This window comes from Myxocyprinus asiaticus, chromosome 1 (genome assembly GCF_019703515.2).
Source record: "Myxocyprinus asiaticus isolate MX2 ecotype Aquarium Trade chromosome 1, UBuf_Myxa_2, whole genome shotgun sequence".
NCBI classification, from domain to species: domain Eukaryota; kingdom Metazoa; phylum Chordata; class Actinopteri; order Cypriniformes; family Catostomidae; genus Myxocyprinus; species Myxocyprinus asiaticus.
Genome location: NC_059344.1, coordinates 2,344,652 through 2,366,914, shown reverse-complemented (window position 1 = coordinate 2,366,914; position 22,263 = coordinate 2,344,652). Strand labels below are relative to the sequence as shown.

At 37.1% G+C, this 22,263-nt stretch overlaps 1 protein-coding gene across 9 annotated transcripts in view; it reads left to right on the top strand.

Moving 5' to 3' along the window:
• The window catches only part of LOC127441903 (E3 ubiquitin/ISG15 ligase TRIM25-like), a 150,421-nt gene extending 128,507 nt beyond the window's left edge, over positions 1 to 21,914 (top strand). For 8 of the 9 annotated variants that reach the window (XM_051699519.1, XM_051699491.1, XM_051699535.1 and 5 more), the window contains 5 exons: positions 5,275 to 5,370; positions 5,906 to 6,139; positions 6,369 to 6,391; positions 12,872 to 13,017; positions 20,330 to 21,913. In XM_051699519.1, the coding sequence (XP_051555479.1) occupies positions 5,275 to 5,370; positions 5,906 to 6,139; positions 6,369 to 6,391; positions 12,872 to 13,017; positions 20,330 to 20,529 (699 nt within the window). In that variant the 3' untranslated portion in view covers positions 20,530 to 21,913. Of the gene's footprint in view, positions 1 to 5,274; positions 5,371 to 5,905; positions 6,140 to 6,368; positions 6,392 to 12,871; positions 13,018 to 20,329 lie in introns of all 9 variants that reach the window. The other variant, XM_051699468.1, reaches the window with a different exon arrangement.
• Positions 21,915 to 22,263: the final 349 nt, after the last annotated feature.

The window sequence follows — 22,263 nt, the reverse complement described above, 5'->3', positions numbered from 1 at the left end:
GTGTTCCAGTTACAAGCTGGATATTCTTTCACCGCGCCTTCTTAAAGAAGTTTTCATGACTACCAGTTCCTGTGTAACAGCTATAATTAACAGGTCCTTAGCAAGTGAAACAAGTTGTTCCAAGTAGTTTTAAACATGCAATTCTACATTATTTGTTAAAGAAATCTTTTTTGGATCTGGCAAAACACAACAATTGCAGACCAAGATTTTGGAGAGAGTTGTTCATTCACAGCACTACTCCTATTTAAATACATTTAACATTTTAGATACATTTGAGTCTGGTTTCAGACCCTTGCACAGCATTGGATCTGCATTGTTGAAGGTCACTAAAGATATTTTTCTCTCCATGGATTCAGGTTCACCTGTCGTCTTAGTTTTATAAGATCTCAGTGCCACGTTCAACACTATCGACCATAATATTCTTCTCCAGCATCTTGAGTTCCTCTTATCTAAAAGAAAGGACGTTCTCTGTAATTTTTTCTACGTCGGCTCAATTACAGTGTGGTGTCCCTCAAGGGTCGATTTTAGAACCCTTGTTATTTTCCCTGTATATGCTTCCTCTCAGCTCTATTTTTCAGAAGTACAGCATATTTTATCACTGTTATGCTAACGATTCACAATTTTATTTTTCAGTAAGTGTATACATGAACTGTTCATTTGAGAATGCTCTAAATTGCTTCAAAGATATTAAACTTAACTTAAATTGAAGTTCTGATTTTAGGTTCATCCATGTCCTCCTTACCTGGCCTGGTTGCCCAATTAGGTCCTCTGTCCTTGAATGTACAAGATCATGTAAGGAGTCTTGGAGTGATTTTAGACTCCTCATTACTTTTCAATAAGTAGATCAGTGCTGTTATCAAGGGTAGCTTTTTCCACCCAAGATCTATTGCTAAAATAAAGACTTGGAAATTGTGATCCACTCAACATATTTCATCAAGGTTAGACTATTGTAACTCATTGTACAATGGTCTCCCCCAAACTGTGTTATCTCGCCTACAGCTGGTTCAAAACGCGGCAGCTAGGCTTTTAACAGGGTCAAGAAATAGGGATCACATTTCCCGTTTTAGCATTTCAACACTGGCTTCCTGTGAAATTCAGGGTTGATTTTAAAATTGTGATTTATGTCTACAAGGCACCATCTGGTCTCGCACCGCAATATATCAGTGACTTTCTCCCTTACTCCCCCACCAGAGAGTTTAGGTCTTCTGATCAACTTCTATTTAGGGTTCCTCGTTGCCACTATAGATCTAAGGTGACTGTGCCTTTTCTGTGATAGGTCCTAATCTATGGAATAGTCTCCCTTTCCATGTGAGGTCAGCTTCATCATTGGCCATTTTTAAATCTTCTTTGAAAACATATTTTTATTCTGTAGCTTTTGAATATATCCTTGAATAGTTTGAAATGGATAAATACATGATGCTGTATTTAAAGATTTTATTTATTTTATGTTTTATATTTAACTTTATATCAATCTGTTTTTATATCACTCTGTCATTATTTATTTGTTTGATCTGTGCTCTATAAATAAAGGTTGACTTGACTTGTCTGTAACCACATGCATGTTCATTTTTGAGGCAAAATAACTGATTCCTTGAGAAATTAGAATGATATCTTAGTTTTACCAGCAGAGTAATATATAGTCGGAATTTCCAAAGCTCCTATTGCCAGACATGCAGTCCACCATTAACATTAAAGCGACAGCAGTAGGAACGCCCAGCAGCGACACTGTCGTTTGGTGTCACAAGTCTCTGCGATATGTGTTGTTTGCAGTGTGAACGGGGCTTAAGAGTAAAGAAAGGCCACCTGTCTTTTGGTTTCCTTTGCAGTATTAATACAAATTTTTAACAGGTACACTTGAACAGAAGTGTTTTTTTCTGGCCTCGCTTATTTATATCCTAAGGGCCTATTTACACTTTGCCACTTTGTGTTTGTACTGATCAGATTGCTATATGATTGAAAAAGCTCATTCCATTTACACTTGGCCACATCGAATAGCTACAGTTGAAGTCAGAAGTTTACATACACTTAGGTTGAAGTCATTAAAACTCTTTTTTTCTTTTTTTTTTTTTTTTTTACCACTCCACAGATTTAAAATTAGCAAACTATAGATTTGGCAAGTCATTTAGGACATCTACTTTGTGCATGACACGAGCAATTTGTTAACAGACAGATTGTTTCACTTTCAATTGACTGTATCACAATTCCAGTGGTCAGAAGCTTACATACATCAAGTTAACTGTACATTTAAGCAGCTTGGAAAATTCCAGAAAATTATGTCAAGCCTTTAGACAATTAGACAATTAGCCAATTAGCTTCTGATAGGAGGTGTACTGAATTGGAGGTGTACCTGTGGATGTATTTTATGGCCTACCTTTCAAATCAGTGCCTCTTTGCTTGACATCATGGGAAAATCAAAAGAAATCAGCCAAGACTAAAAAATTGTGGACCTCCACTAGTCTGATTCATTCTTGGGAACAATTTCCAAATGCCTGAAGGTACCACGTTCATCTGTACAAACCATTGTACGCAAGTATAAACACCATGGGAACACGCAGCCATCATACTGCTCAGGAAGGAGACGCATTCTGTCTCCTAAAGATGAATGTAGTTTGGTGCGAAAAATGCAAATAAATCCCACAACAACAGCAAAGGACCTTGTGAAGATGCTGGAGGGAACAGGTAGACATGTATCTATATCCACAGTAAAATGAGTCCTATATCGACATAACCTGAAAGGCTGCTCAGCAAGGAAGAAGCCAGTGCTCCAAAGCTGCCATAAAAAAGCCAGAATACTGTTTGCATGTGCACATGGGGACAAAGTTCTTACTTTATGGAGAAATTTCCTCTGGTCTGATAAAATAAAAATTGAACTTTTTGGCCATAATGACCATCGTTATGTTTGGAGGGAAAAGAGTGAGGCTTACAAGCTGAAGAACACCAACTGTGAAGCATTGGGGTGGCAGCATCATGTTGTGGGGGTGTTTTGCTGCAGGAGGGACTGCTGCACTTCACAAAATAGATGGCATCATGAGGAAGGAAAATTATGTGATATATTGATGCAACATCTCAAGACATCAGCCATGAAGTTAAAGCTCGATTGCAAACCGGTCTTCCAAATGGACAATGACCCCAAGCATACCTCCAGAGTTGTGGCAAAATGGCTTAAGGACAACAAAGTCAAGGTATTGGAGTGGCCATCACAAAGCCCTGTTCTCAATCTGATAGAAAATTTGTTGGCAAAACTGAAAAAGTGTGTGTGAGCAAGGGGGCTTACAAACCAGACTCAGTTACACCAGTTCTGTCTGGAGGAATGGGCCAAAATTCCAGCAACTTATTGTGAGAAGCTTGTGGAAGGCTACCCAGAACATTTAATCCAAGTTAAACAATTTAAAGGCAATGCTCCCAAATACTAACAAAGTGTATGTAAACTTCTGACCCACTGGGAATGTGATGAAAGAAATAAAAGCTGAAATAAATCACTCCCTCTACTATTATTCTGACATTTCACATTCTTAAAATAAAATAGTGCTCCTAACTGACCAAAGACAGGGAATGTTTTCTATGATTAAATGTCAGGAATTGTGAAAAACTGAGTTTAAATGTATTTGGCTAAGGTGTATGTAAAGCTCTGACTTCAACTGTGTCCAGTCAGTGAAAAAGCATGGAGTAGCTAATTGTAAACAGGCCCTAAGATATATTATGTCTTAAATCTACGTTTGGCAACTACTATTTGGAGAGTTTTCTCAGCAGTGTCTAAAACTGAAAATCTCAGAATTGTTCCAAAAAAAACATTCTTCATATTTCAAAGGGGTTTCGATAAAAGGAAACCATGCAATTAACCCAATTTATTTTTATTTATTTTATTCTTGAAGTTATGAGCATGCATTTTCAGTTTGCCCTTTAGAATGAAAATCTTTCAAAAATACCTTCAGTGTGTAAGGTGTTACAGATGAGACTAAAATGGACAATTTTTGGGAGACCACACACTTTTTAAAAACTTTTAATTAAAATGCAGAATCCAGAATTATTCTAGCCACATAATGTAGAAGGATTGGCACTCCTAATGACATGTAATTATTTATTTTTTGTTAATTGTTGTTTTCTTATTAAAGGGATAGTTCACCCAAAAATGAAAATTGTCTCATCATTTATTCAACCTCATGATATCCCAGGTGTGTATGACTTTCTTTCTTCTCCAGAACACATTTGAAGAAAAATAGAAAAATATCTCAGCTCAGTAGGTCCTTGAAATACAAGTGAATGGAGATTTCTCTTTTGAAACTACAAAAAGAACAGACAGTATAAACCTCATCCATACGACATCAGCTGTTAAATGAATGTCTTCTAAAGCGACACGATCGCTTTTGGTGCAAAAAAAGGTCAATATTTAAGGACTTTTTAACTATAATCCAACACTTCAGGAGAGGGTGGAGTCCAAGCAGTCTCTCGTGTGACGTATTACCGTTGCCATGGATGCAGAGGTAATCTCACATTCTCCACTCGGTTGAGACATCCAGGGTTAGAACACAAACACACCATTGCATCGTGCGTCAGTTCTCTCGTGAACATGCCAACGCGATTACGTCACACGTGCGCATACCATTTAAGAATGGAAGCATGATTTGGAGATTTCACACCAAAAGTGATCATGTTGCTTTAGAAGATATTAATTTAACCGCTGGTGTCGTATGGATGACGTTTATGCTAACTGTCTGGGATTTTTGGAGCTTCAAAAGAGAAATCTCCATTCACTTAAATTTTAAGGACCTACTGAGCAGAGAGATTTTTTTCTTCAAATGTGTTCTGGTGAAGAAAGAAATTCATACACACCTGGGATATCATGAGAGTAAATAATGAGAGAATTTTCATTTTTGGGTGAACTATCCCTTTAATGGGGAAAAAACTTTTATGGATGCACGCATGTTCATGAGCTTCTGTGGTATCCTTCTGCTAGAAGATTTAGACCCTAACATATGTTTAATAGTTGATCTCTAAGGGTGCTGTGCAGTGAGATAAAAAGTAGCTGTCACTATTATGCTGTTATTTTAGCACGACTGGAAAGCTGTATTGACCAATTAGCAACCTGGACCAGAACTGTCCATTTTTCTAATTAAATTTTAAACATTGAGTTTGTTAAACAAAAGCATGTTCACCTGCTGACTAGAACTTAGAATAATGTGTATTGTGACTGTAGTGCATGAATGAAGCTCCTAATGTGTGTTCTAATTGTGCACGTCCATTAACGCTCTCTCTCTTTTTGTGTTGCTTCAATAGGGATATCTTGACATTCAGCTGCTCAAGGCAAACAGGAAGATCAGAAGGGTGCACAAAACCCATCAGGAACAAAAAGAAATTGAACGGCAGAACAAGGTAAAGTCAGTGCTGTATCATTACCTGCAATTCATGGACCTTGAAACACTTGGGTGAATTCATTGTTAAACAGTTCCAGTGCAAAAACCTGTGTCGTTTTCATTAATCATGCAATCTAGTTAAACCAGGCGGCATGAGCACTGAAGTAGCACTAACTGTGAATATTTAACTGAAATCATCTTCAAAACAGTCCTTACTTCTTTCTATGTAAAATAGGTTTATTGTAGACTTTATTTACTAAACTCTGGGCTATTTGCCAAGTGTAATTAACTCCACTGTATTACCACCCATGGAAAGCATTAAAGCATTGTTAAAATGAGAATTTTATGTTAATTGTCTAGTGGTCATAGCAGCAGTAGTTCATCAAATGATGGAGTTGAGTGTTTCAAACTAGTCATGTCTCCAGGTATACCTCACCGAGGATGGTTTGTGTTGGCCAATGTGTTTGTGTGGTGAAATATGAAATATGTGACAGCGTGTTTTGTGTATGCGAGCAGCACTTGCACAAGTCTTAAAAACATTAGTTCTGCTGTAGGTGTACCTGGATGATACAGACCAGCACCTGCACACTTTCCGAGAGATTTCCATCGCACATCTGGATGCGTTTCTCTCATCGCTGCGCGAGTGTGTCAGCACGTATGATGTGGAGCAGTGTTCTGGACTCCAGCAGAATCTGAGCCGGATAGCACAAGATCAGACTCGTCTGCAGGAGGTCCACGTGGGCCTTGAGAGGCTTCTACAGGAGAATGACCCATTCCAGTTCATTAGGGTTTGTTTTACACACACACACACACACACACACACACACAACACACGCACTTATATTTGATGTAAGTTTCACTGTAATATTACCTATAAAAAGTGCTGACTGTGTTCACATAACTCAGAAAGTACAATATACATGCAGCCATATGAGGCTGAGAATAGTTTAAACCAAACCTGAATTGGAAAAAGTGAAGCACCTCGTATTTATGGTGTTCTCTTTGGGTTTCTTTCAGGATTACAATTCATCGGTGAAAAGGTAAGAGGCACTTTAACAAGCTTGCTGTTAGGGATATTTGTTTTGCAACTAGGGCTGTCAAGTTTGTAACTTTTATTGAATTAAATGCATGATATGCCAATTAACTACTCTAATCGCATATATCAATGTTTGCTGAGAAAGGCCTCAAAGATCAGTAATGCAATATATAATAAATAATTCTACATTTAATATATGGGTATTTCTTCATCTTTGGGCACTTTTAGCACTAGAAAGTAAAGACTTGTTAAAGCATTTTTCACACTCTGCACAACTAGTTTCTAAAAGTCATGGAAATTCCCACCACTGTGTCATTTCCAGTGTTATTTTGTCAAATTCTGTTTTGTGTTGAATAGAATTCTGTGCCGGAAATTACGCTGTTGGAAATTACATTTTTCAAGCATTTCTAAAGCGTAAACCTTATGAATGAAAATGCGTACGGTGAGATTTCAGATCGGATGGGCACGGTCTCGATTAATTGTGCGCTTCTGGAGCTTGTCAAGTGTAACATTAAGATACAACATCATGTACACTTTTAACTTCTTGAAATGTCTATTTTAATGTATCACACGATTCACACGTGATTTCCATGTATTTATTTATAGCCTAAACCTGAGCGCGATGTTAAATTCCTGACCTGAAGTGATGATTTCACGTCAGAGCTCGTCTTTCCGTCTCTTAAAGTTGACCACATTTATAGCCACACCAGCTAATAAGGTAATTATCTGGTTAAAACTTTATTCTGAAAAAAGTTCAAATGCTCCATAGAATATTCATCTATTCGGAATATTCCTCCTTATGTAAAACAAAGGAACCGAAACTTGCTCCATCTATTTTCTTCTTCTTTAAACTGTGCTAAATTTGAGAATGTTAAGTGTTCTTGAGCTCTGGAAAGGCACTATATAAATTTAACACAATTATATTATTATTATTATTTAACTAAATAATGGTGTCCAATTCCTGATAGACTTATGGGACTTTTACCTGTTTGTAGGCTATATTGATTTTATTTAATGTCTGAATTTGTATTTATTATTCACTGCATAATGTGTGATTGACTTTTCACATTTTGCTTGACACCTCCTGCCTCCAGAGTAATATTATACATGCACAGACATAAACAAAAACACTGTTTCAGTAGATATTAATATCTGAAATACCAGGAGAAACCACAACATATTCCACAGTAATGTTTTTTTTTTTAAATTAACTAAATATTTGTAGACTATAATAATAATAATAATAATAATAGTAATAATAATAATAATTATTATTATTATTATTATTATTATTATTTAGCTATTATTATGAAAAGGCATTTACAAGGCATATTTTATTTATACAGTACTGTGCAAAAGTCTTAGGCACATAAGATGTTTCACAAAAGCATTTGTCTTCAGATGGTTATTTATTTCTTCAGCTTTAGTGTGTCAATAGGAAATATAAATGTTAGACTACCAAACATTACTTTTGCAAATAGAAAAGATTAGAATAGAAGAACATGGAGCCCTGCAACAGATGTCATGGCTCACACAAAGCCCATCACTGAACATCGGGTCAGTCTGAGATTACATAAAGAGGACGCGATTGAGACAGTATAAATAGATAGAAAAACTGTGAATTCTCCAAGAAGCTTGGAACATCCTATCTGCCAACAACTAAGAAAAACTGTATCCAGGTGTACCTAGGAGAATTGGTGCTGTTTTAAAGGTAAAGGTGGTCACACCGAATATTGATTTCGCTTTTTTATGGTTACTAGATTTTGTATGACATTAAGTGATAAATGAAAACTATTTATTTCATTATTTTTGAAGACATTCTCCCTATGCAACATTTTTCACAAGTGCCTAAAACTTTCCACAGTACTGTAAAAACTGTAAATGTAAGAGTAATTTAAAAATGGGCGTTTCATTTAGTTTTGATACACTTCTGGTTAAAGCCCTTTGAACATCCGGTTCTATCTGAATACAGAGACAGATACAGATAATTTTGTCATATGAACAGATACATATAATCTGTGTGCTTTGCTGCACACCCCTACTAAATGCATTAAATTAAATATGTTCACACTTTTTGCATAATTTTTCAAAATTACACCCTGATTGGAAATGATGCTCAATAAACAAGTTCTACTCACAAGTTATATTTCCCATGATTTTTCTTTGTTTTGTCTCATATTTCATGTCAAGCATGTTCTTCACTGACACTTTTGTTCACTTGGTTAACAAGTATACTATCTTTTGACAAAACTTTATTGTTTGGTGTTGTGGAAATGACGGCACAACTTTGGGACGAAATTGATAGAAATCGTTGTCACACAATAAATATTGAAATGGATCATTTTTATTTCACTTTGTTTAGATGATCATCATTTTAAACGTAATAATTTGTTTTAAAATAATGGATTTTCATAAAGTCTGGGTCTGGGACAAGACTAAAACAGTCAAATATATACATAAAAGACATTTTAAAAGTGCCAAAAATAAACGATTAAGGCCTGGTGAAGGGTTTCCAATTAAGATTTAATTAGAGGTAGACCGATATATCCGTTTTACCGATTCATCTGTGCCGATAGTCACTTTTTTTTGGAACTATCATTTATCTGCAAATATCTATACTGATAGTTTTTCATTTTTCATTCTAAAAAGGCATAAAGGCATTTCCAAGATTTTTTGCATACTTCTGCAACTTTTTGTAAACAACAAAATGACATCACTATACTGGTAATAAAGTTCATGTCAAAACTCTGATCGTCAGGGACATTATTTGATGTTCCACTACATTTTCAGAGTTGTAGCCATCTTATGAAAAAAATAAAAATAAATAAACAATGAGATTTGTGTTAAACTATCTATAGGTCATGGTTTATTTTTCAATTATTATTATTCTGCTTATATTTACAATATTTACTGTTGTCGTGGAGTGATTTTTAATTCACTGCAAAAGGTGCCAGTAGAAGAGGGTAAAATGTTTGGTTTTGGTATGATTTTATTTTAGCATTTTGGTATTTTTTATATATATATATATACAGGTGCATCTCAATAAATTAGAATGTCGTGGAAAAGTTCATTTATTTCAGAAATTCAACTCAAATTGTGAAACTCGTGTATTAAATAAATTCAATGCACACAGACTGAAGTAGTTTAAGTCTTTGGTTCTTTTAATTGTGACGATTTTGGCTCACATTTAACAAAAACCCACCAATTCACTATCTCAAAAAATTAGAATACATCATAAGACCAATAAAAAAAACATTTTTAGTGAATTGTTGGCCTTCTGGAAAGTATGTTCATTTACTGTATATGTACTCAATACTTGGTAGGGGCTCCTTTTGCTTTAATTACTGCCTCAATTCGGCATGGCATGGAGGTGATCAGTTTGTGGCACTGCTGAGGTGGTATGGAAGCCCAGGTTTCTTTGACAGTGGCCTTCAGCTCATCTGCATTTTTTGGTCTCTTGTTTCTCATTTTCCTCTTGACAATACCCCATAGATTCTCTATGGGGTTCAGGTCTGGTGAGTTTGCTGGCCAGTCAAGCACACCAACACCATGGTCATTTAACCAACTTTTGGTGCTTTTGGCAGTGTGGGCAGGTGCCAAATCCTGCTGGAAAATGAAATCAGCATCTTTAAAAAGCTGGTCAGCAGAAGGAAGCATGAAGTGCTCCAAAATTTCTTGGTAAACAGGTGCAGTGACTTTGGTTTTCAAAAAACACAATGGACCAACACCAGCAGATGACATTGCACCCCAAATCATCACAGACTGTGGAAATTAACACTGGACTTCAAGCAACTTGGGCTATGAGCTTCTCCACCCATCCTCCAGACTCTAGGACCTTGGTTTCCAAATGAAATACAAAACTTGCTCTCATCTGAAAAGAGGACTTTGGACCACTGGGCAACAGTCCAGTTCTTCTTCTCCTTAGCCCAGGTAAGACGCCTCTGACGTTGTCTGTGGTTCAGGAGTGGCTTAACAAGAGGAATACGACAACTGTAGCCAAATTCCTTGACACGTCTGTGTGTGGTGGCTCTTGATGCCTTGACCCCAGCCTCAGTCCATTCCTTGTGAAGTTCACCCAAATTCTTGAATCGATTTTGCTTGACAATCATAATGCTGCGGTTCTCTCGATTGGTTGTGCATCTTTTTCTTCCACACTTTTTCCTTCCACTCAACTTTCTGTTAACATGCTTGGATACAGCACTCTGTGAACAGCCAGCTTCTTTGGCAATGAATGTTTGTGGCTTACCCTCCTTGTGAAGGGTGTCAATGATTGTCTTCTGGACAACTGTCAGATCAGCAGTCTTCCCCATGATTGTGTAGCCTAGTGAACCAAACTGAGAGACCATTTTGAAGGCTCAGGAAAACTTTGCAGGTGTTTTGAGTTGATTAGCTGATTGGCATGTCACCATATTCTAATTTTTGAGATAGTGAATTGGTGGGTTTTTGTTAAATGTGAGCCAAAATCGTCACAATTAAAAGAACCAAAGACTTAAACTACTTCAGTCTGTGTGCATTTAATTTATTTAATACACGAGTTTCACAATTTGAGTTGAATTACTGAAATAAATGAACTTTTCCACGACATTCTAATTTATTGAGATGCACCTGTATATATATATATATATACTGGCAGCCAAAAATTTGGAATAATGGACAGAGTTTGCTTTTATGGAAAGAAATTGGTACTTTTATTCACCAAAGTGGCATTCAACTGATAACAATATATAATATGTATAGGACATTAAGAGTTCTCATCAAAAAATCCTCCACGTGCAGCAATGACAGCTTTGCAGATTCTTGGCGTTCTAGCTGTCAGTTTGTCCAGATACTCAGGTGACATTTCACCCCACACTTCCTGTAGCACTTGCCATAGATGTGGCTGTCTTGTCGGGCACTTCTCACGCACCTTACAGTCTAGCTGATCCCACAAAAGCTCAATGGGTTTAAAATCCATAACACTCTTTTCCAATTATCTGTTGTCCAGTGTCTGTGTTTCTTTGCCCACTCTAACCTTTTCTTTTTGTTTTTCTGTTTCAAAAGTGTCTTTTTCTCTGCAATTCTTCCCATAAGGCCTGCACCCCTGAGTCTTCTCTTTACTGTTGTACATGAAACTGGTGTTGAGCGTGTAGAATTCAATGAAGCTGTCAGCTGAGGACGTGTGAGGCATCTATTTCTCAAACTAGAGACTCTGATGAACTTATCCTCTTGTTTAGTTGTACATCTGTCCTTCCACATCTCTTTCTGTCCTTGTTAGAGCCAGTTGTCCTTTGTCTTTGAAGACTGTAGTGTACACCTTTGTATGAAATCTTAAGTTTTTTGGCAATTTCAAGCATTGTATAGCCTTCATTCCTCAAAATAATGATTGACTGACAAGTTTCTAGAGAAAGCTGTTTCTTTTTTTTTTTTTTTTGCCATTTTTAACCTAATATTGACCTCAAGACATGCCAGTCTATTGCATACTGTGGCAACTCAAAAAACAAACAAACACAATGTTAAGCTTCATTTAACGAACCAAATAGCTTTCAACTGTGTTTAATATAATGGCAAGTGATTTTCTAGTACCACATTAGCAATTTAGCACAATTACTCAAGGATAAGGTGCTGGAGTGAAGACTGCTGGAAATGGGGCCTGTCTAGATTTGATCAAAAATGACTTTCAAATAGTAATGTGCTGTTTTTTACATCAGTAATGTCCTGACTATACTTTGTGATCAGTTGAATGCCATTTTTGGTAAATTAAAGTACCAATTTACTTCCGAAACAGCAAAATCTGTACATTATTCCAAACCTTTGGCTACTAGTGTATATATATTTCTCGATAAATGAATTTAATTGTTCAAAATCAACCGGTAAAAGTGAAGTGTGTGCCAATATTTATTTTGTTCTATTGATTATTATAATAATTACCTATTATATGCATGTTCATATTTCTATTGTTCTAATTCATTGCATAAAGTCAATTTACACTACCAATTTCTTGTGAATGCGCTGTCATTGTTTATATTACTGGCACTTGAGGGAATGGACTATATAATAGGACACAGATGCTGCAATAACCGGAGAAAACCTCAGAATTAAACTGCATTTGACCCAGCCCATTAGCGCTTCGCGCATGTGATTTTGCCAAACCCACTTAAGCCTAGACTTGGTGCATGCTTGGACGAAAATACCAAAACTTCATGGCCATGCCCACTGACTTTTGGGCTTATGACTTAAAGCTTAGCAATGCACTTAGCGCTTAGTGCTAGGGCTCTTAAAATAGGGCACTTTAAATGCATTTAGTTTAATCCTTGAGTTTAAGCAAAACATTTTTGGGCACTGTTTATTTTTTTATGATCATATCGTGAATTGTGTGTATCATACATGCCTAGTCAGGGGGCATGACTAGGTTTTTTTTTTCTTTCTGCCAGTTAATCCACAACTGCCTTATTTGCAACTAATGTATTTTTGTGTGTGTGTGTGTGTGTGTGTGTGTGTGTGTCAGGTACCGGAGACAGCTGATAAAGCCTCTGTTCCTCCCTGATGAGCCCACAGTCGACAATGAGCCACTGTATGAAACTATGGAAGGAAAGATGGGGGATTTCATTGCTGAAATGCGGCAGCACACCACCACACTCATTAACACAGTCTGTGAGTCTGAAATCCTGTGTACACTCTGTATTAACATCTGTTTCAGTTTCCACTGACTCAAACTATATATATGTACATATACAGGTGCATCTCAATAAATTAGAATGTCATGGAAAAGTTCATTTATTTCAGTAATTCAACTCAAATTGTGAAACTCGTGTATTAAATAAATTCAGTGCACACAGACTGAAGTAGTTTAAGTCTTTGGTTCTTTTAATTGTGATGATTTTGGCTCACATTTAACAAAAACCCACCAATTCACTATCTCAAAAAATTAGAATACATCATAAGACCAATAAAAAAAACATTTTTAGTGAATTGTTGGCCTTCTGGAAAGTATGTTCATTTACTGTATATGTACTCAATACTTGGTAGGGGCTCCTTTTGCTTTAATTACTGCCTCAATTCGGCGTGGCATGGAGGTGATCAGTTTGTGGCACTGCTGAGGTGGTATGGAAGCCCAGGTTTCTTTGACAGTGGCCTTCAGCTCATCTGTATTTTTTGGTCTCTTGTTTCTCATTTTCCTCTTGACAATACCCCATAGATTCTCTGTGGGGTTCAGGTCTGGTGAGTTTGCTGGCCAGTCAAGCACACCAACACCATGGTCATTTAACCAACTTTTGGTGCTTTTGGCAGTGTGGGCAGGTGCCAAATCCTGCTGGAAAATGAATTCAGCATCTTTAAAAAGCTGGTCAGCAGAAGGAAGCATGAAGTGCTCCAAAATTTCTTGGTAAACGGGTGTAGTGACTTTGGTTTTCAAAAAACACAATGGACCAACACCAGCAGATGACATTGCACCCCAAATCATCATAGACTGTGGAAACTTAACACTGGACTTCAAGCAACTTGGGCTATGAGCTTCTCCACCCTTCTCTAGGACCTTGGTTTCCAAATGAAATACAAAACCTGCTCTCATCTGAAAAGAGGACTTTGGACCACTGGGCAACAGTCCAGTTCTTCTCCTTAGCCCAGGTAAGACGCCTCTGACGTTGTCTGTGGTTCAGGAGTGGCTTAACAAGAGGAATACGACAACTGTAGCCAAATTCCTTGACATGTCTGTGTGTGGTGGCTCTTGATGCCTTGACCCCAGCCTCAGTCCATTCCTTGTGAAGTTCACCCAAATTCTTGAATCGATTTTGCTTGACAATCCTCATAAGGCTGCGGTTCTCTCGGTTGGTTGTGCATCTTTTTCTTCCACACTTTTTCCTTCCACTCAACTTTCTGTTAACATGCTTGGATACAGCACTCTGTGAACAGCCAGCTTCTTTGGCAATAAATGTTTGTGGCTTACCCTCCTTGTGAAGGGTGTCAATGATTGTCTTCTGGACAACTGTCAGATCAGCAGTCTTCCCCATGATTGTGTAGCCTAGTGAACCAAACTGAGAGACCATTTTGAAGGCTCAGGAAACTTTTGCAGGTGTTTTGAGTTGATTAGCTCATTGGCATGTCACCATATTCTAATTTTTTGAGGTAGTGAATTGGTGGGTTTTTGTTAAATGTGAGCCAAAATCATCACAATTAAAAGAACCAAAGACTTAAACTACTTCAGTCTGTGTGCATTGAATTTATTTAATACACAAGTTTCACAATTTGAGTTGAATTACTGAAATAAATGAACTTTTCCACGACATTCTAATTTATTGAGATGCACCTGTATATATACATATATATACACACTACTGGTAAAAACATTTGAAACACTTGACTGAAATGTTTCTCATGATCTTAAACATCTTTTGATCTGAAGGCGTATGCTTAAATGTTTGAAATTAGTTTTGTAGACAAAAGTATAATTGTGCCACCATATTAATTTATTTCATTATAAATCTAAAATTTAATTAAAAAAAACAAGTTTTGAAATTGATGATTTGGACCAAATAATAAAGAAAAGCATCCAATAAGTGCCCAACATAGATGGGAACTCCTTCAATACTGTTTAAAAAGCATCCCAGGGTGATACCTCAAGAAGTTGGTTGTGAAAATGTCAAGAGTACATGTCTGCATTCTAGGCAAAGGGTGACTACTTTGAAGATGCTAAAATATAACACAGTTTGATTTATTTTGGATTTTGTTTAGTCACAACATAATTCGGTGGAAAAATGTTATTCCATAGTTTTGATGACTTTACTATTATTCTAAAATGTGAAAAAAAAAAAAAAAAAAAAAAAAACATATAATAAAGAATGAGTGTGTGTGTGTGTGTGTGTGTGTGTGTGTATGTGTATGTGTATATATACGCAAAATTATCAGTTTATTTTTTATATCAGAATCTGCTTTATTGCCAAATATGCTTACACATACAAGGAGTTTGTCTTGGTGACAGAAGCTTCCAATGCACAAACAATACAACAACAAGACATAACCTGAATAACTGTCCTTTGTAGTCTTCTGATGTCCGATTTTGTTGCTGAACCAAACCAGACAGTTATTGAAGTGCAGAGGACAGACTCAATGACTGCTGAGTAGAACTGGATCAGCAGTGCATGTGGCAGGTTGAACGTCCTGAACTGGCAAAGGAAGTACAACCTCTGCTGGGCCTTTTTCACAACTGAGTCAATATGGGTCTCCCAATTCAGGTTCTGTGAGATGGTAGTTCCCTGGAACCTGAATGACTCCACTGCTGAATGCCACTCAACACAGTGCTGTTCAGAATGGTGAGGGGGCAGTGTTGGGGTGTTCCTCCTAAAGTCCACTATCTTCTCCACTGTTTTGAGCGTGTTCAGCTCCAGGTTGTATTGATTTCCCAGACAGCCAGTTGTTCAACCTTCTGTATGAAGACTCATCTTCATCCTGGATAAGGCAGATGAGAGTAGTGTCATCTGCAAACTTCAGGAGCTTGACAGAGGGGTCCTTGGCGGTGCAGTCATTTGTGTACAGGGAGAAGAGTAGTAGGGAGTGCACACATCCCTGAGGGGAACCAGTGCTGATCGTTCAGGTGCTGGAAGTTAATTTTCCCATTCTCACTAGCTGCTCCCTGTCTGTCAGAAGGCTGGTGATCCACTGACAGATAGAGGTGGGATCAGAGAGTTGGTTTAATTTAGTCTGGAGAATATCTGGGATGATGGTGTTGAAAGCCGAACTGAAGTCCACAAAAAGGATCCTTGCATATGTCCCTGGTCTGTCCAGATGTTGCAAGATATAATGCAATCCTATGTTGACTGCATCATCCACAGACCTGTTTGCTCGATAAACAAATTGAAGGGGATCCAGAAAGGGTCTAGTGATGTCCTTCAGATGGGCCAACACCAGAATCTCAAATTACTTCATGACCACAGACGTTGGAGCGATGGGCCTGTAGTCATTAAGTCCTGTGTTTTGGGGTTTCTTTAGGACAGGGATGATGTGGAATGTTTGAAGCAGCAGGGAACGTCACACAGCTCCAGTGATCTGTTAAAGATCTGTGTGAAGATGGTGGCCAGCTGGTCAGCACAGGATTTTAAACAAGTGGGTGAAACACCGTCTGGGCCCTGTGCTTTCCTTGTCTTTTGTTTCCGGAAGACCAGGCACACATCCTCTTCACAGATCTTAAGTGCAGGTTGAGTAGCAAGAGGGGGGAGGAGGGTAATTGCAGGAGGTGTTAAGGAGCTTTTCATCTTCTCAGAGTAGCTTCTTTTAGCCACTCTAATCTCTTTTGTCAGTGTGTTTCTGACCTGATCTGTAAGCATCCTCTTTGGCCTGATGAAGCTGCCTGAGTTTTGTGGTAAACCATGGTTTGTCATTGTTGAATGTTAAATAAGTCCTAGTAAGAATGCACATATCCTCACATAAATTGATATATGATGTCACAGTATATGTGAGCTCGTCTAGATTGGTGTCTGCAGCCTCAAATACACTCCAATCAGTGCAGTAAAAGCAGGCTTGTAGTTCCATCTCTGGAACCATTTCTTTACAGTCTTTACTACAGGTTAATGTGATTTAAGTTTCTGCCTGTAGGTCAGAAGAAGATGAACCAGACAGTGATCAGAGAGTCCCAAAGCTGCTCTAGGGACAGAGCAATATGCATTCTTAAATGCTGTGTAGCATTTATCCAATATATTTCTGTCTCTGGTGGGGCATGTAATGTGCTGTCTGTATTTTGGCAGTTCACGGGTGAGGTTGGCTCTGTTAAAATCACAGAGATAATCAATAATAATTAGTGAGTCCAGGTATTGTTGTTCCATGTCTGTGATCTGATCAGCCAGCTGTTGCAGCACTGCGCTCACACACACTTATGGAGGAATATAAACGCTCACCAGAATAAATGAGAAAAACTCCCATGGTAAGTAGAAAGGCTTAAAGTTGATAAAGAGCGCTTCCAAATTAGGACAGCTCATCATCTTTAACATTGTTACATCTGTACACCAACTTTCACTGATGTAAAAACATGTTCCACCACCTCTTGTTTTCCCCGTTAACTCCACATATAATTAATCACAATAAATTAACATGTTAAATCAACAGCCCTAGTAATAATATTTTATATAAATTATATATATGTATACACACACACACACACACACACACACACACACAGTTGAAGTCAGAAGTTTAGATACACCTTAGCCAAATACATTTAATCTCAGTTTTTCACAATTCCTGACATTTAATCGTAGAAAACATTCCCTGTCTTTGGTCAGTTAGGATCACTACTTTATTTTAAGAATGTGAAATGTCAGAATAATAGTAGAGAAAATTATTTATTTTAGCTTTTATTTCTTTCATCACATTCCCAGTGGGTCAGAAGTTTATATACAATTTGTTAGTATTTGTTAGCATTGTCTTTAAATTGTTTAACTTGGGTCAAATGTTTTGGGTATTCCACAAGCTTCTCACAATAAGTTGCTGGAATTTTGGCCCATTCCTCCAGACAGAACTGGTGTAAGTGAGTCATGCTTTTTCAGTTCTGCCGACAAATTTTCTATCGGATTTAGGTCAGGGTTTTGTGATGGCCACTCCAATACCTTGACTTTGTTGTCCTTAAACCATTTTGCCACAACATTGGAGGTGTGTTTGGGGTCATTGTCCATTTGGAAGACCCATTTGTGAACGAGCTTTAACTACCTGACTGATGTCTTGAGATGTTGTTTCAATATATCCACATAATTTTCCTTCCTCATTATGCCATCTATTTTGTGAAGTGCACCAGTCCCTCCTGCAGCAAAGCACCCCCTCAACATGATGCTGCCACCCCCATGCTTCACGGTTGGGATGGTGTTTTTTGGCTTGCAAGCCTCACCCTTTTTCCTCCAAACATAACGATGGTCATTGTGGCCAAACTAAATTTTTGTTTCATCAGACCAGAGGACATTTGTCACCATGTGCACTTGCAAACTGTAGTCTGACTTTTTTATGGTGGTTTTGGAACAGTGGCTTCTTCCTTGCTGAGCAGCCTTTCAGGTTATGTCGATATAGGACTCGTTTTTACAGTGGATATAGATACATGTCTACCTGTTTCCTCCAGCATCTTCACAAGGTCCATTGCTGTTGGTCTTTTCGCACCAAGCTATGTTCATCACTAGGAGATGGAATGTGTCTCCTTCCTGAGCTGTATGATGGCTGCGTGGTCCCATGGTGTTTATACTTGCGTACTATTGTTTGTACAGATGAACGTGGTACCTTCGGGCATTTGGAAATTTCTCCCAAGGATGAACCAGACTTGTGGAGGTCCACAATTTTTTTCTGAGGTCTTGGCTGATTTTGTTTGATTTTCCCATGATGTCAAGCAAAGAGGCACTAAGTTTGAAGGTAGGCATTAAAATACACTGGCGGCCAAAAGTTTGGAATAATGTACAGATTTTGCACTTATGGAAAAAATGTGTACTATTATTCACCAAATTGGCATTCAGCTGATCAAAATGGATGGTCAGGACATTAATAATGTGAAAAATTACTATTACAGTTTGAAAAAAAAAATTCAGGACTTCTCTTCTTAAACTGCTTCAAAGAGTTCTAATCAAAAAATCCTTTGCAGTTCCTTGGCATTCTAGCTGTCAGTTTGTCCAGATACTCAGGTGACATTTCACCCCACACTTCCTTTAGCACTTGCCATAGATGTGGCTGTCCCACAAAAGCTCAATGGGGTTAAGATCCATAACACTCTTTTCCAGTTATCTGTAAAAGTGGCTTTTCTTTGCAATTCTTCCCATAAGGCCTGCACACCTGAGTCTTCTCTTTACTGTTGTACATGAAACTGGTGTTGAGCGGGTAGAATTCAATGAAGCTGTCAGCTGAGGACATGTGAGGTGTCTATTTCTCAAACTAGAGACTCTGATGTACTTATCCTCTTGTTTAGTTGTACATCTGGCCTTCCACATCTCTTTCTGTCCTTGTTAGAGCCAGTTGTCCTTTGTCTTTGAAGACTGTATTGCACAACTTTGTATGAAATCTTCAGTTTTTCGGCAATTTCAAGCATTGTATAGCCTTCATTCATTAAAACAATGATTGACTGATGAGTTTCTATAGAAAGCTGTTTCTTTTTTGCCATTTTTGACCTAATATTGACCTTAAGACATGTCAGTCTATTGCATACAGTGGCAACTCAAAAACAAACAAAGACAATGTTAAGCTTCATTTAACGAACCAAATAGCTTTCAGCAGTGTTTGATATAATGGCAAGTGATTTTCTAGTACCAAATTAACAATTTAGCACAATTACTCAAGGATAAGGTGCTGGAGTGATGGCTGTGAAGAGTATGTGTACTGGAAGAATGCATACTGTGAGAACTGAACACATCGATGAACTCAGTGCAAAACAGATTGCTGTCAACTGTAGGCTTGTTCAATGATATGATAATAAAACAAACAATACATTGTGTTCTAAAGCAACTTTTGTGTTGTCGAATCAATGCTTTACTCATCTGCCACAAAAATTCAATTTTTTTCAAACTGAATTTCAATCCGTATTATATGTGGATTATGGGCCCTACATATAATATAATATGAATTATCGGTTTGGGGGCCTGTCTCAGCAAATAATGATGTATTCAATTAATTTGATTAATCAGCATGTCATGTAATTAATTTGATTTAAAAGTGTAATCAATTGACAGCCCAAATATATACATATATAAAAAGTAAATAATGCTATATAGATAAGTGCAATATGTGATTTCAAGTCATAATATTTATTGATGGAATACATGGAATTTGGACATGTTAAGAAAAGCTCAAATGTGACCCAAATGATGAAAAGGTGATTATTTTACAAATTGTATTTTATTTATTATTGTGATCTGATCATCTGAGATGAATGTTAACACCAGGTGCAAGTGTGGTCTGGGGTCTTATGAGCATCTTATATTTTTGTTCTTTTTTATTTAAACATTTTTTTAAGGTGAATTTGATGGTGGAGATGGTGAGGAGGATGATGATGAAGAAGAAGAGGAAGATGTTGAAGACAGCTTCGATGAAGACAATGACAGCAGCAGTGATATAGAGGGTGAGGAGGAGATGAGGAATGAGGAAGAAGAAGAGCAGAACCACAGCGAGTCAGCAGATGAAGAGTACACTCCAGAGGAGGAAGATGATGAATAGTACTGCGCTGCTGTCACTCTCTTTAGTTTACAGAGCCAAAGACTGACCTCAAACCAGCCACAATCTCATGTGTTCTCACACAGTGCATTTAAGATGCACTGGACTGCCATTTGAAGTGTGAGTCTCTCTGTGTGTGTGTCTGTCTGTCTGTGCATGCACAAAGAGAGTGAGAGAGAGAGGGAGACATATTTTTGGTAGAATGTTTATATTGTTATTTAAGAAGAGAATAAGAACGAAATGTATCATGAAAAATGTAATTCCACAATGTCAGTTTGACATGAATTCTAGCCATGAAGTGAACATCTGTCAGTATATTTAAGAGAATGGCTTGTGTGTTGAACTAGAGATATAAAAATAAATAAAAATAGTTTATATGTTTTTGACAGTATTATTTGTTTGAGGGAAAATAAAAAAATAAATTCCAGTTGGACATGTTTAAAAGCTCAGGGTATGAATGTTAACAGTTGGCACTTTGGGATTGGCTTAATTTGGACTTTATTTTGGTGATTTGGTGGTTTTCTTTTTCTTGTTTTTCTGTCAAGACGTTTTAAAAACAAAAAAAAAATAATTTTAGTGTCTTTTCAAGAAGAGGTGATGTGTTGGGAAATAATATGCAATAAAGTAGAGTTTATTTAATAACAATTGCGTGGTGCAATTTAATTTAATTAATTACTTTTTTTTTTTTTTAAACATCCTGGACAATATTTTATCAGTACAGGAGCTTTAAATCAGCTTCTGTCTGCCTAAATTATTAAAATTAAGTGAAATAATCAGAGTTTTAATTGCCAAAGTGTTTAATTTTTTTATTTATGAGCTTTTGTCTGCAGTGATAGAAAAAATGATTTATAAAAACATTTTTTTTTTTATTTATTTTTTTAATATTTGAACTTGTTAGTAATAAATATTTCAATTCGTGCAATCCATTGGAAAATGTTACGATTGTATTGTCCACAACAACAAGTCAGCACTACATTGCTTTTGCTTAAATTGATCCAGGAATTTCTTGACCAAATTGGAGAAAAACAGTGTAACAGCACATGAAACAATAGAGGGTGACTGTGGTCCATACTTAGTGTTCCAAACCAGGTCTCTACTAAATACTGTATGGTCAAAGATAACCAGAATTTGTGTGTTGGTTATTTCTGTAAATGTGTTAATCTCAGTTCTTATTTGGATTAGCGCCGTGGTTATGGTTGTGTACATGTATGTGGTTGTGCAGCCCTCACACATTTACACCCCCATACATGGAGACATTCCCAGGTCATATTTCACCCTAAAATCAAAAATTAATTGTATTTTCTTAACAAATGTCAAGCCTATTTTTAGGACCATTATGATTTATTGCACTGTGAAATTACGTTCATTTAAAAAAAATAAACAATTGAGTAAACAATTAAGACCATGTTTAATTTAATTACATTTTAGGCTTTCTGTGGCGCATTACTAATTTTGTTTCAGTCATTGAAATGTATCTTTAAGAACAGGATTTTGAGTTTACTTGAGCCACTTTATTAACTTTGATATGATGAAATGCTTTAAATGTACACATTTATTATAATCTGAATATGTCATCTTTTGTGACAGGGAATCAGAGAAAGAGAGTTGAGGTGAGTTGGCATGTCTGTCACATGTCCTCCATTTTGAATCGGCAAGTGTGTCATACCTCTAACTGAAGAGAGCAAAATCTCAGCAAAACAGTCCGCAAGTGAGACACCCATGGGCAAAAATCGATAT